The 14,360-nt window shown below is 39.3% G+C and overlaps 2 protein-coding genes across 2 annotated transcripts in view; one reads left to right on the forward strand and one right to left on the reverse strand.

The window, feature by feature from the left end:
- The window catches only part of LOC138022404 (sushi, von Willebrand factor type A, EGF and pentraxin domain-containing protein 1-like), a 113,319-nt gene that overhangs the window by 80,261 nt on the left and 18,698 nt on the right, over window positions 1–14,360 (reverse strand). Inside the window, exons 10-29 of the mRNA XM_068869534.1 lie at window positions 13,977–14,150; window positions 13,059–13,232; window positions 12,478–12,651; window positions 10,248–10,421; window positions 9,923–10,096; window positions 9,249–9,422; window positions 8,978–9,154; window positions 8,377–8,550; window positions 8,124–8,300; window positions 7,784–7,957; window positions 7,135–7,308; window positions 6,604–6,777; window positions 5,584–5,757; window positions 5,296–5,472; window positions 4,776–4,949; window positions 3,010–3,183; window positions 2,241–2,414; window positions 1,876–2,049; window positions 1,565–1,738; window positions 1,237–1,410 (exon numbers count right to left, since the gene is read on the reverse strand). Coding sequence (XP_068725635.1) covers window positions 1,237–1,410; window positions 1,565–1,738; window positions 1,876–2,049; window positions 2,241–2,414; window positions 3,010–3,183; window positions 4,776–4,949; window positions 5,296–5,472; window positions 5,584–5,757; window positions 6,604–6,777; window positions 7,135–7,308; window positions 7,784–7,957; window positions 8,124–8,300; window positions 8,377–8,550; window positions 8,978–9,154; window positions 9,249–9,422; window positions 9,923–10,096; window positions 10,248–10,421; window positions 12,478–12,651; window positions 13,059–13,232; window positions 13,977–14,150 — 3,489 coding nt within the window. The remainder of the gene's footprint in view (window positions 1–1,236; window positions 1,411–1,564; window positions 1,739–1,875; window positions 2,050–2,240; window positions 2,415–3,009; window positions 3,184–4,775; window positions 4,950–5,295; window positions 5,473–5,583; window positions 5,758–6,603; window positions 6,778–7,134; window positions 7,309–7,783; window positions 7,958–8,123; window positions 8,301–8,376; window positions 8,551–8,977; window positions 9,155–9,248; window positions 9,423–9,922; window positions 10,097–10,247; window positions 10,422–12,477; window positions 12,652–13,058; window positions 13,233–13,976; window positions 14,151–14,360) is intronic.
- LOC138022415 (uncharacterized) overlaps window positions 1–14,360 on the forward strand; it is a 50,728-nt gene that overhangs the window by 25,328 nt on the left and 11,040 nt on the right. The gene's annotated exons all lie outside the window — the stretch shown is intronic.

Consider the following 14,360-nt stretch of genomic DNA (forward strand, 5'->3'; position numbering starts at 1 on the left):
TATTCTTGTTTATCCCTTCCCTCGAAAATATGTTTTCTTTAATAACTCGCGTTTTGTTTGACATTTTGGACTGTTTTTTGAAAATGCAGTTTAGTAGTATTGATTACCGTGGCTATGAGACAAGAAAAAAAAAAATCGCAAAAATTTCGCCTGTGAAGGTCTACCGTAGCCTTAAGGTGGCTCAAACCGGTTCCAACAATTTAAAGGGAATGTCTTATTAGAAGGATTAACTCTACAACGTTTCACTTAACGACAATGCTATGGTACCATAAGAAACACCAGTAATTGCTTAACAAGATGTACATATTAATGTGACGTAATAAATTACCATGACGAAAAAAGAACCATTTAAAAAAAGCCATATAGTTTGTGTTTAAGCCCTTACATCTCCAAAATGCTGAAGAGTGACAAGCAGGCTAAGACGAAACTATATGCAAAGTTTAAAAAGTTCTCTGGAGCGGATTCAGAGCCACCTTAAAATTTTCCAATTGTGAAAGTTGCTATGAATCTGCTCCAGAGAATTTCTTAAAACTTTGCTGACAGTTTTATCTTAGAGTGTTAATCCTTCCAAATAGTACAGTTTGTTGAAAGTGTTGAAAATGGTTAGAGTCTCCTTAGCCATGACTGTATAAATTCAGGTTTATGACGACTGTTTTAATTCCAAGTGAACGAAATTCTGATGCTTAGGAATGTAGATTCTGGTCACTGAAGGCTCGTTGTGTAGTGAAACTGGAGAGGAAACGCAAGTGGCGAGTTCATTTACAAGCCATATATATATATATATGTATATTCGATATACTTCGAGCATCATTGGCATCATTCTACATTCTTCCACTATGGAATTCAAGTATTCTGTGGAAAGACCAGTGCCTTTTTCTAACCGGTCCAAACAAGCCTTTGCCCTTCTTCTGCTCTTCTTTTGTCTCTGATTAGATTCCTACGGTAGCACTCAATGTTTTATTTCCTTTTAATCCCTCCCCACATGCCTAATAATGCTCTAGGCCACCTGTTAAACAACGTTTCTTTAGTGCCTTGCCAGAGTCTTTTTTCTAATTATGTAATCGAATGAACACTAAACGCAGAATGGAGAGCGTATGGTGAAATACATTTTATGACCTTTTGTGATGGTAAAACGTTTGTGATTCGAAGATTCTGTGACAGCAATTGCTTTAATCTAGAAAAGATTAAGTAACGGCAAAAAACAATTCAAATGTATAAAGAACTATCAATTATTACCTTTGCAACTGGTTGTCTTTCCACTCCATGTAGCATTAGCTTGACACCACCTTAAGGGAGATCCCTCAAGAGTAAATCCTCTGTCGCACGCGAAATCAATCACATTTGGAAATATGGTAAGAGAACCTCGAACGCTTCCATTACGTGGAGGAGACAGGAGACCACAGTCTACGGCTGCAATAGGAATTAAAACGCATCGTTTCAGTAAAAGAGAGCACATATAACAACCGCACACCGCTTCTATTAACACTTAAATATAGTGTACAATACGAAAAAAGCCGTGTTAATTAAACTAGTCGCATAGGCTATTGATTTTATAGAAATTCACCTTCACAAGAAGTATCTATACCACTCCATGAGCCATTAGCCATACAAATCCTGGCTGACGAGCCCTTGAGAGTAAATCCGTCGTCACACTGGAAAAAGACCTTGTTGGGGTAGGTTGTAAGTTCACCATAAGATGATCCGTTTGTGGGCATCACCAAAGGACCACATTTAACAGCTATTTGTGAGAAGGACAAAAATCTTAAGTAATCAGCATTCTCCTCAGACTAGTTTTCCACCAATAAATGGCTTTTGGCGTCGCACTAAGGGTGATATAATGATGATATATGACATAACCAATACTTGGAGAATTACCTCTACATGACGTTTCGTTTCCGCTCCAATAGCCATTTGATTTGCATCTTCTTGTTTGCGAGCCAATCATAATGAATCCAACATCGCAATAAAAAGATAGTGAGTTTGGGAATGTCGTATAGCGACCACTGGAAGATCCATTGATAGGAGATGGCAGTGGGCCGCAGTCCCTTGCTAAATTACAAGTTCAAACAAAGGAATCAGTCAGAAATTAAAGCTGCTACGATATCAGTACACAGACAAGAAAAATGGTTATCAACCTGAACAATAAGACGAGCTCGAGGAAGGCTTCAGTAGCAGGTCCCACTGAAACACGCTTGAAAAATAGAACAATACAAAATCCAACGAGGCAAAATTCAAGGTACCTTTGCATATTGTTTCTTGACCATCCCATGTCCCATTTGCCAGACATTTCCTTACTACGGAACCCACCATAATAAAACCTTCGCCACATCTAAATTCCACGGAATTTGGATATGTCATTTCCTCTCCACGTCTGCTCCCATTCTGTGGTATTGCGATGTAACCACAAGACACGGCTAAAAACAAAAGTGTTTAAACACTGATTTATCACTTCAAAGAGTGTGCTCTGTGCATTCCAATAAATCATGTGGGAGGGAAAAGGTACTTGATACGCATACTCGTAAGTAATTGGAAATCTTCACTTTTAATGGAAGAGGATGATTATGTTGGCATACCTTCACTAATCATCAGCTTTCAAAATAATTGCTAAAAGTAGATTTATCTAACCGCAATTTCTATTCTATTTTATTTATTTAATTATTTTGTTTATTTATTTGTTTATTTATTTTTAGTCTTTAATACCGAGTATTCAATGTGCATACATATTTATTTTATCTCCACTTATGTAATACTCACTCTTAGATTTACTCTGTAAACAGTCCTACTCGCTACCCGCATAAATTAGTTTTAGCTATTTACGGGCTAGTGTTGTTTTGTATTAATTTGACATTGACTTAATAATAAACTTGAAATTGAACTTCACTGTATACTGTGAATAAGTGATCACTTTCTAAAAGATTCCATCCATGACTGTAAGAATTCAGAAGGTTTTTGACGGCTGTTCTATTTCCAAGTGAATGAAATTCTACTGTTTTAGATCTAGCTTAACACCTTCACAAGTAGTTGCGCTTCCACTCCAGGCCCCTTCAGATGTGCATCTCCTCTGTTCTGGTCCTCTCAGGATAAATCCGTAATCACATTTGAATGACACTTCGCTTGGATATGTAGTTTGACTGCCAAATAATGATCCATTGGAAGGAACACGGAGTGGTCCACAGTCTTTGGCTGAAACAATTAAATAAAATTTCCGCCTGCGTTGTAAGAGTAAACTAGACGCTCCACGAGCGTAAACTGGGTTTCTTGTGGTATGTGTTACACAAAAATAGAAAGGCACTGAGTTAGGTGGTGATGAACTGCAGCGTTCCAGTTAATTTTTTCAAGTGGGGGTCATTTACACCATTTGATGGGTTGATGGGTCACCCAGACGTCGTACCAGCAGTGGCCCCTTTGGCTCACATGTTCTCACGTTGATTATGTCCCAGGGGCGAATCAGCGAACATGGCCAGCAAGCCAGAAAGGGGTTTATTTCTTTATAACCCTCCCATTAATTTTCATATCGCGAAAGAAACCGCTCAACAGTAAAAAGTCAGTGTTGGTTTGATGGCGATGCTTCATATTTTTTCGATGCACTGTTCAAAATTTGACTAGTGAGAAAGCGTGTCGGTCTCAGGAAAAAAAAACAAATCATTTTAATTGCCATTGCTCAACTCAAAGACAAGGTGCTTCTTAGCTTACTGAAAAAGAAATTTTAATTATGAAAGACAGAATGTGCGAAGTCTGGATGGCAGTGTTTTCAAGTGCCACTGGAATTTTAGTAATTGTATTTACGGTGTATTAAACAAAACTCTCGCCAACTCTCGTGAAAAACTTGAGCAGGTTCAAATTCGATGAGAGCTCTCGAGAGTCGATGAGAGTAGCCGAGAGTCGATGAGAGTTCCTGGCCAAACGAGAGCGAGAATTTCAACTTTCGTCAACTTTTATCAACTCTCACTCTCATTTGGCCAGGGCTTAACTCTACAACAACGTTTCGCGTAAGGCAATGCCTGATTTCAAGCCGAAAGGGACTAGGTGCACACCAAGCTCTACAAAATCTCCAAGTTTGGTGAAAATAGACCCAATATTAAACAAGATACAGCCATTTTAAAAAGGTCTAAATTTACAAAGAAATGTATGGCCATCCGGCCGAATGACCAAACATTTCTTTGTAATTTTGACGTTTTTAAATGATTGTATCTCAGTCAAAACCACCCTGATTAACAACAAACTTAGGGATTTTGTAAATTTCGGCGTGCTCTTTTCTGACTATGTGGATCGATTATAACCCTAACTACTTGTAACTAGTCCTTTGGGGCTCGAAATCAGCCAAATAAAACATCAATGACTGCTTAACAAGATGCACTCATTAATGTGAAGTAATAGGTCACCATGGCAACAAACGAGAAATGTAAATTTACTCTTTATTTCGCATTTAAACGCTTATATCTCAAAAACGAACTCGGTGACTTCCAATTTTCGTTACTGGAAAATGATTAGTGGGCCAAGAAAATTATCTCTGCAAGCTAAAAAAGTTTCTCTGGATCTAGAGCCACCTTAAAATGTTTCAGTTGTGAAGGTGGCTATGAAACTTTTTTTAAACTTTGCAGAGAGTTTTGTCTGCTCATCTCCTTCCAGAAATAAAAATTTGCTGCCACCGAGTTCTCTCCCGAAGTATAATTTTTGCTAAGTCACGAACCCCTGTATGTAAGGGTACTCACATTATGTACATACAAAGTTCGCGTTTTTCCCTTGCATGGAAGAGAGGACACTTGCTGATTTACCTTCACAAAAGGTTTTCACACCATTCCATGTTCCTTCTTCTGTACAATGACGCTTAAGTGAGCCTCTCAAAATGAACCCATCGTCACATGAAAATGTCATTTCATTAGGGTAAGTAGTTTGGTTCCCTTCTTTGGAACCATTCATTGGTGTACCAATGGGTCCGCAGTCTTTGGCTAAAGATGACAAAGGAACATACTAAAAAATAAGCTCAATAATGTTGTCAATGTTGTCGTGTGCCTGTTCAGTAATAGATCACAGAAGACGTCAAAATGTGGTAAGAACATCAATGACACAATCAGCTATCACTTCGTGAGCCACGTTTTCTTTTTTCTTAGCACATTTTGACGTCATTTGGTATCTACTAACGAACAGACGCACGGCAACACCGAATATGAAAGTAATTAAGAACTTAATTACAACCGGATGTAAATCCAAATCAAAAAAGATCAGTCAGGATGGAATGGTTTTTTTGGTATGAAGCAAGTTAAAACGTGGGCACAACCTCCAAGAACAAACTACCTTGACAGAAGGTCTCTGTGCCACTCCACACAGCATCAGCTTGACATTTCCTCACCGGGGAGCCCCTCAATATAAATCCCTTGTCGCAAGCAAACGTCATTGAATTAGGGAATATTGTTACATTTGATCCAACCAATGAGCCATTTAAAGGAACTTTGAGGAAACCGCAGTCTCTTGCTGAAAAGACACAATAATGTATTTTAGAAACCAAAGATATTTTATTTTAATTTTCATATAATCACGTTTAACCAACAAACTCTTTAAGTGCCCATTTCAAAATGACATTACCTTCGCATTTTGTCTCCACGCCACTCCACCGACCATCCGCTGTACAACGGCGTCTTTTCGAGCCTCTCAAAAGGAACCCATCATCACAAGAAAACGATATTTCGTTAGGATAGGTAGTTTCACTCCCAAGTTTAGTACCATTCAGCGGCGTATCAATGAGCCCACAGTCTTTTGCTGAAACATGACGTTGAAGTAAATCATACTTTTGTACATAACATATACAAGCTTTTATCATCGTGGTAGTAACAAAGAGCCTGTGAACTGAGCCCCATGAGCCATAATACAACCCGTGACACATTAACAGGCTGGTTCGTCAGTAAAAAGGACTGTGGTTTATGCCTTTACTCCCTTTTTGTTATAATAGCAAACAAATGCTAAGTGATAGCTTGGCTGTGTTTTGTTTACGGGGAAGAAATTTGAAAGACTGTTTCGGACTGAAATAGCCGTGAGCAAAAGCCCATTCCCACCTTTATTTAATTCTTACACCTCAGATAGTTCATTTATAGTAACGTTTGGTCCAGTTAAGGCGAGGAAAATGAAAATTTGGTTTCTTAATACGAAGCATGGTGGTCAGGTCAAGGGGTAGAGGGAGTTTGAATAAGTGACGAGATTCTGTCGTGTACGAAATGGCTATGAATGACACCCGCATGGCTAAATAGTCATATGACATAAGGAAAACTAAGCCTAAAGGCTTCCAGTCCAATGGTAATATCGCCTTCGTTAGTCTCAATGCCTCAAATGCCTCATCACGTAGCTTGTTCTGGTTGAAAAAGCCTAAACATATTATTCGCAAGCAAATGTTTCCTTTTAGCTCATCACCTTGACAAAATGTCTCGTTTCCGCTCCATACTGCATTAGCTTGACATTTTCTAATGCTGGATCCTTGCAATATATATCCTTTGTCACAAGAAAAAGTCAAAGAATTCGGAAATGTTGTTGCGTTAGATCCGACCAAGGATCCATTTAAAGGAGTCCTGATGACCTTGGTATGGAATTTATCTGCCTCTTTCAAATCATTACCTTCACACGTTGCTTTCAAGCCGCTCCAGGTTCCACCTGCTGTGCAGCGTCTTCTTTTTGAACCTCTCAAATGGAACCCATCGTCACAAGAAAACGTCACTTCACTAGGATAAGTAGTTTGGCTGCCTAATTTCGTGCCATTCATTGGTGTAGCAATGGGTCCGCATTCTTTGGCTGGAAGATGACAATGCAGGAATTAATTTCATCACACTGATCGAAATAAGGCAAAATATGTATCCTTTAGACACATGGGAAAGACATCCAACATATGAAACTCAGACTCGTACAAGCCTCTTGAAGTAACTTATAAAATGATAATCAATTTAAGACAGGAACAATCTCTTGTAACGGATAACCTTGGCAAAGTTCTCACTGCCACTCCACTTCTGCATTAACTTGCCTTTATCTCACTGGTAGGTGCTAAGACACAAGTGCAACTTTAGTTATTGAATCTATGTTTACGCAAGTCATGTAGCCTAGGCCTTTACTGTCCTATTATAGTTGTTCTTCCATAAGGGGTATCATTATTACCTTTACAAAATGCCTGATCGCCGCTCCATGTTCCATCTGCTGTGCAATGCCGTGTTTTCGAACCTCTTAATTGGAATCCATCGTCACAAGAAAATATCACTTCACTAGGGTAAGTAGTTTGGCTTCCTTGTTTCGTGCCATTGAGAGGAGTACCAACAATGCCACAATCTTTGGCTGTAGGATTACAAGGTAATACATACCACGACTTAAAAAGAATCAAGAGAGACTGAGACTTACATAGACGGTATAGACGTAGTAGTAATATGCGCCTATCCCAAACAAATTGACAAGCATGGACATTTATTGGATCCTAGCTGTAGAATAGAATAAAATTACTGACGGCGTGGCCCCTTTATCCAAAGATATCTTGCAACCTATTGCCTTAGAATATAGTCTCAATGGCATTCCAAAATGAAATTGTTTGGCATTCTTATAAGAGATCTTCAATTTTAACCCCTTGTTGCAAGCAAAAGTCAAAGAATTTGGAAAGATAAACTGTTGTTATGTTCGTTTCAACCTAAGATTTATTCAGAGGAATCTTGAAGAAAAGACAGTCTTGTGCTGCGGAAAATGAAACAAATATTCTTATTTCATCCGGCAAGTTCTGCTCAGCTTACTAAAGCGCCCGCTCCCTCCAAAGAGGTGTTACCTTCACATATTGTCTCCACGCCACCCCATGTCCCATCTGCTGTGCAACGGCGTCTTTCTGAGCCTTTCAAGTGGAATCCATCGTCACAAAAGAATGCCATTACGTGAGGATAAGTAGTTTGGTTGCCTAGTCTAGTTCCATTGAGCGGCGAAGCAAGAGGTCCACAGTCTTTGGCTGAAACATCACAAAGGATCACATCGTACTCAAACGGAAGAGGAAAACCATGGGTGAACTCCATAGCACTTAACTTCAACCACATCGATCCAGAGCCAAAGCAAAAATCTGTCCTACGAAACTCTTTAGGTTTACGTAAAACGTGAAGAAATGCCTGCTATATTACCTTGGCAGTAGGTTTCAGTGCCACTCCACACAGCATCCGCCTGGCATTTCCTCACGGGAGATCCCGTCAATATGAATCCGTCGTCACAAGTAAATGTCACAGAATTTGGAAACGTTGTTACGTTTGGGCCGACCAAAGATCCATTTAAAGGAACCGTAAGGAAACCACAGTCATTTGCTGGAAAAGAGCAATGAGGAATGCAAGATTTTTGAAGCACGTTCTACGATTCGGGAACTGCTTACCTTCATCTTACCTTTACACATCGTCTGAAAACCATTCCATACTCCATTCATTGTACAACGACGTCTACGTGAGCCTTTCAAGTGGAATCCATTGTCACAAGAGAATGCCACTTCGTTGGGATAGGTGGTCCCACTTCCTATTATTGTGCCATTCGGTGGGGCTACGATGGTTCCACAGTCTTTGGCTGAAAATGACAATTACAATGACGAAAAGAATGGAAGTACAATTAAATTATAGAATATATATATATATATATATATATATATATATATATATATATATATATATATTAGGTGGTAGGAATGTTCTGAACATTACTTTAGTATAGATTCTCATTTGTGTTTGAAAGGTTCATTTAAATGATTATTATATTATGACTCCCTTTTTTATGAACAATCTGCTATCAAACGGCCATTATTAAAGGGAATTAACGCTCCTAGCAAGACTTTAAACTTGGCCCGGCCTTTTCTGTTTGTACCAGTATTTTCCCAATAATTTCCGACCACTAAATTATAACAGTTCCTTTAACGATAACTTATGTAAGAGACCTGTATTGCTAATTTGCCATTCTCGATTTTCCGAAAACTATTGTTGTTCATCCTTTATCTTACCCTGGCAAGAGGTTTTTTTGCCACTCCAAATTCCATCAGCTTGGCATTGTCTGACCGATGACCCTTTAAGTACAAACCCCTTATCGCATTTGAATGTAAGTAAATTCGGAAAGGTTGTCAGGCTTTTTCCAACTAAGGACCCATTTAAGGGAACCTCAAGGGAACCGCAATCTTTGACTGTAAAGAAAAAAATAAACGGTTTCAGATAAGATTGTCGAGGCGAATAGGCCGTCAGAAACGAGCATATAATTCGATTTACTCAAAAATATACCATCACAAATTGTAAGTACTCCAGTCCACTTCCCTTGTGCTGTACACATGCGTTCAGAAGAGCCTCTCAAATCAAAGCCGTAGTCGCATGAAAAGATAACTTTGTTAGGATACGTAGTTTGATTTCCAGATTTGGTGCCATTCAAAGGTGTACCAAGGGATCCGCAGTCTTTGGCTGGTGGAAAGAGAAAAAGAAAACCAGTAACTTGCGTTGCTGAGAACACGTACTTCAATTAGTCGGAGACATTATCTTCGTGTTGATACTGTCTCCCAAATTCTATTTATCCAGGGTATTACTGCAAGACAATTATATACGATGGACTTGAATAACCTGGTGAAGACTAGCAGATGATGTCGAGTATTTGTTTTGCGGAAAAATCATGCTCGGGATAGAAAGACAAGAGCAGAGAAGTGTCCCACTTGTGTGACATCTTTCAAGATCAGTCAAGCTCGGGTGATTCTAAAACCTTCCTTCTGTTTGCGATCTTCGTGGACTGCTCATTATGCGTTTCCGCGCGATACGCATGATTTATTAGGCTCAGAAGCGATATTTTCTATATTAGTAGCGAATATGGAAACCATTTGGCTTGAACGAAACTTGTCATCTTTGGGTCAGGAGAGTTTAGCCACAAAGATTGAATCTGAATTATAATTAGTGTGGAATCTAAATTATACCTGTGCAAAATGTTTCCTCGCCACTCCATTGTTTATTAGATTGGCACATTCGGGAGCTGGACCCAGTCATTTCAAAGCCATCATCGCATTGAAAAGTGAGCTTAGTTAAAAAGGTTGTCCTCTCTCCATTTTTTGTTCCATTCACTGGCGCCTTAAGAGGTCCACAATCAATAGCTTGAAAAATCAAAGTCATAGGTAAAAATACCTAACGTATGTATTTATGGAATCAATCATTCAAATTTAAGGTAAAATTCATCTTATTATTTGAAAGTAAAACTAGAGCGTGCAACAACACCAAATAAAGCGAATGCATTCTTCTACTCACGGTTGCAGGTAACCTCACTTCCACTCCAGGTCCCATTGGCTTGGCACCTTCTGACTGCAGAACCTTCATTTTCGTATCCAACATCGCAAATGAACGTTATCTCGTGAGGGTATCTGGTCGATTTTCCTAACACAGAGCCATGGTCCGAAACTGTAGGCTTTCCGCAATTGATGGCTTGAAAATGAGAAAGGAACGGCTTCAAAGGCACGAGAATGTATGGAACACTTACGAAAACTGCCAATGTGTGAATTGTGATGAATATTTAGCTGACTGTGATGGAGATGCCCACGTGAATTACGCTATTGATGCGAACTACACGGTCAGCATGTGGTGATAGACCTTGAAGATCAGTGCGTGTCCTTTTGCAAAGCCCCACTTTGGCAAAATGATTTTAGCAGTCGGGTTACAAATCACATTGTTTAAACGAGGCACATCATTGAAATCGTTATAGCTTGAAAAGAGAATGAACTGCAATTATGGTGGATGATGTCGTCGAACTATCGATGAATGAGTGAGTTATCATTTGATGAAAAGACTTTCATTTTGTGGAAACATGGACAATAATATATCTTGAAGAGTGATTTTATGAAAGACGCTGGCCTTGAAATTGTATACATGATCAGTCGGGAGACATGCACACATGTACTAACCTGTAAGTAATTTAGTTTTATCAAATTGAAAGAGTTGATGAAGATCGAATTAACACGAAAGAGTTTTTACGGTTTCAACTCGACCTTTATTAGCTCATTTGATATAACCAAATTGTCGTGTTTCACTATCCCACTGGCGAAGCGTCACAGTTTCCTAAATTAAAACGTGTAAGTAGATATTCTTGATTCATGCAAAAGGTTAAGGTGACATATGAATGAAATTGACTAATAACAGACGGTCGGACGGACGGTCAGTCGGATGCAGAAACATGAGTGTTTAATTTTTATTCAGACTCAGCTTCTGAGGTATCTTAAAATACTTTATAGTCTCATTAACAGGCGTTTCGCTTGGGCGACAAAAAATAAGACTCAAGACTCAAGTCACAAAGGGGAGACCACCTGGCCAGCGTGGCTGTAAGTGTAAGGGTGAGCAAAGGGGTGTCAAGAAAGAACCCTGGGTATGGCCTATTTTGTCGGTCAAATCCGTTGTCAAGTTGAATTCGTTTTTACCTAGGTTAAATTGGTGATCCTCGTTTTACCTAGGTTGAATGTTTAAAGCAGCTACCACACCCCCCCCCCCCCCCTCCCTCCCAAAAAAAAAAAAAAAGATTTGAGAACACCTATACCCCCCATCAAGCTCTGTCTTACGCATCTCAACACAGTTTCTTAATGTTTCGAATCATCTTATCGGTTTCTGTATTCAAACATTTATCCATTCAGTCTCTGCATTACAACACAGTAAGGAAAGAAACCAACTGTACTATGCACTTACCGGTACTCGAACTCGGACCCTCCAAATGCATAATCCTGTGTCTTCACTCACCACAATTCATCGACGAACATGCTCAACCCAACACAGCGCTTTTCGTTATTTACATTTGTAGAATAAGTTAATTGATATCCATGTATAATAACTAAAACTAATCCTAGCCTGAGTCAATTTTTTCTCTAGGCTTAATTTAGGATTCAAAAAAATTTCCTTCAATTTATCTGAGTGCGTATTCAACCTAGATAAAATGAGGATCACCAATTTAACCAAGGTAAAAACGGATTCAACCGGAGAACACATTTTACCGGCAACAGCTACACTTTAAGGGGTACTGTCACGGATTGTTAGTAATTAGTTAAAAATCTGGAAAGCAAAGGAGACCCGCATACAGATGGCAAACGAAAATTGACTGCAAATTTTTCTTCAAAACGGCTATTTTAGCTCACAGAAATCATTCTGAAGTGTTTTTGGTTACGCTTAGCCAAGATTAAAATGAATGCCAACTTGAAAACGTCGGGCTGACGCTTTCAAGTTCTCCCCTTGCATCTTAGATGAACTCCGTAATAACTTAGTGTGGCTCATTTTTCTTTCAAAATTTAATCGATTCTAAATCTCCCCGCGGTGATCCAGAAGCAATTTGAGAATGAAAAAGTCCCTGAAAACTGATTTGGTAAAGTTATGGTTAACTTCCCCTTTTAAAGGCAACGCAAACAAAAATAAATTTCAAATCTTTTTCTCTCACTCTCAGGCCACGTTCTTGTCACTCAGTTATGGAATGAATGATTTGAAGAACATGGTGGTTTTACGTTACCTTCACAAAAAGTGCTGCCTCCACTCCATGTTCTGTCTGCTTGACACTTTCGACGGCTGGATCCACGTAAAATGAAACCCTCGTCGCAGCTAATCTCCACCTGGTTCGGGAAAGTGGTGTCCCCACCCATTACAGAGCCGTTCATCGGTGGAGGTAACTCACCACACTTAACAGCTACCGAAGATAAAAGAACACCAAGGAGGGTCGTTAATTAAATAAAATAAAAACTTAAGTCTTCAACGTACATTGCAGACGCGACAAGCTGGTATTAAATTCTCTTGGTTTATTCATTACCACTGTTTGTAAGGCCTTTAGCCCTACATTGGTAGCGCTTAGGCGTTTAGAAAATTTCTTTTTCTTTAACCAAAACGACTAGGACACTCCATTCTAACTAGAAACAAGAAAGCGGGTTGGTTGACACTTGACAGAGGAAAGAGAGCTTAAAGAACCCACCTTTCCCCAAGAGAACGACAGTTCACAAGTGACATTTCACGATCTTCAAACAGAACAAGGAAACACCTTTGAGAACAAAAGCAATGCAGTAAATAACGACTAAACAAGGACAAGCACAGATATCCTACCTTTACAAAACGGCATGGTACCACTCCAAGTTTTGTTAGCCATACAGCGCCTTGAAAGCGAGCCAATCAAATCGAATCCTGCATCACACTTGAAAATTGTGATACTAGGAAAAGTTGTGTCGTTACCCACTGAAGAACCGTTCATAGGCGGAGTCAAAGGACCACAGTCAACAGCTGGAATGTTAACACATATTAAAGATTCTTTAAAGACACTTAAATCAGAAATCAAACTGTTGGAGTCCTCACCATGTTCATTTACATGTAAACAGACTTGAACGTTAGCTCCTATCAAAATGAAAAGAACCTTGAAGAACAATGAATGACAGCATTTGTGGCTGTCATTTCTCGAAATTATTCCGTGGGATGCTTGTTAATAACCTGTCGCGTATATTTTCATTTAGAGGAAAGAAAACAACAGCGGAAATGCGTTTGCGTTCGCAGGCTATTACCACCTTTTTTTGTTCATCTTCTTTCTTTCTCTTTTTTGTGCGAGTTTGTTTTCCTCTTTTTTCCCTTCTTTTTTATCTTCTGTGCAGATGGCCAAATGCAAACGATTTCAAAACGCAGAGTGTCCCCTACATCCACAGTGACAATACCTTTTTAATGGCATTGTGTATAATCTCTTTCAATTGAATGTATGGCTTGTTGTTATTAATGAACTTTGATGTAAATGTTAAGTCTTCTAGCCTTGGAGCACTTATTAGGGACACAATACATGGAAGTTAACTCAAATGTTATGAATTGATGGTTTTTGAGGAGAGGGAAAAACGGGAGTAGCCGGAGAAAAATATATCGGAGCAGAACAGGAAACTAACCCAGTTCACATAGGTGGAAGGCGAGCGATCTCATCACTACGCCATCCCTGCTCCCTAAGTTGTTCTTCCTGCAGCCATTTTGTATTTGCTTGTTAACTTTTACCTTGACAGGACGACTCTCTTCCACTCCACGTTTTGTTTGCTTGACACGATCGACGGGGAGCTCCGCGTAGAATAAAACCATCATTGCAGCTTATCTCGACCTGGATGGGAAAGGTGGTTTCTTCACTGGACAAGGAACCATTCATTAGAGGAGGAAGCTGTCCACAGTCAACGGCTTCGGAACATATATAGAAACAATTCTTGCTTAGTTGCAGTGTCTACCCATACATTGTTTCTCATGAAGTTAAATTATTTCCTCGTAAAGGCCTTTTAGATGAAGCTCCAATGGCCTTTTTAATGCTTTCAACTCACAAAAAACAGCGACAGAATGTTGTACGGGGTTATTAGAAAACCATTCGTCATAGAGCGAGTTTCAATCGAGTGT

The sequence above is a fragment of the Montipora capricornis genome, chromosome 2, assembly GCF_036669925.1.
Source record: "Montipora capricornis isolate CH-2021 chromosome 2, ASM3666992v2, whole genome shotgun sequence".
Taxonomy (NCBI): domain Eukaryota; kingdom Metazoa; phylum Cnidaria; class Anthozoa; order Scleractinia; family Acroporidae; genus Montipora; species Montipora capricornis.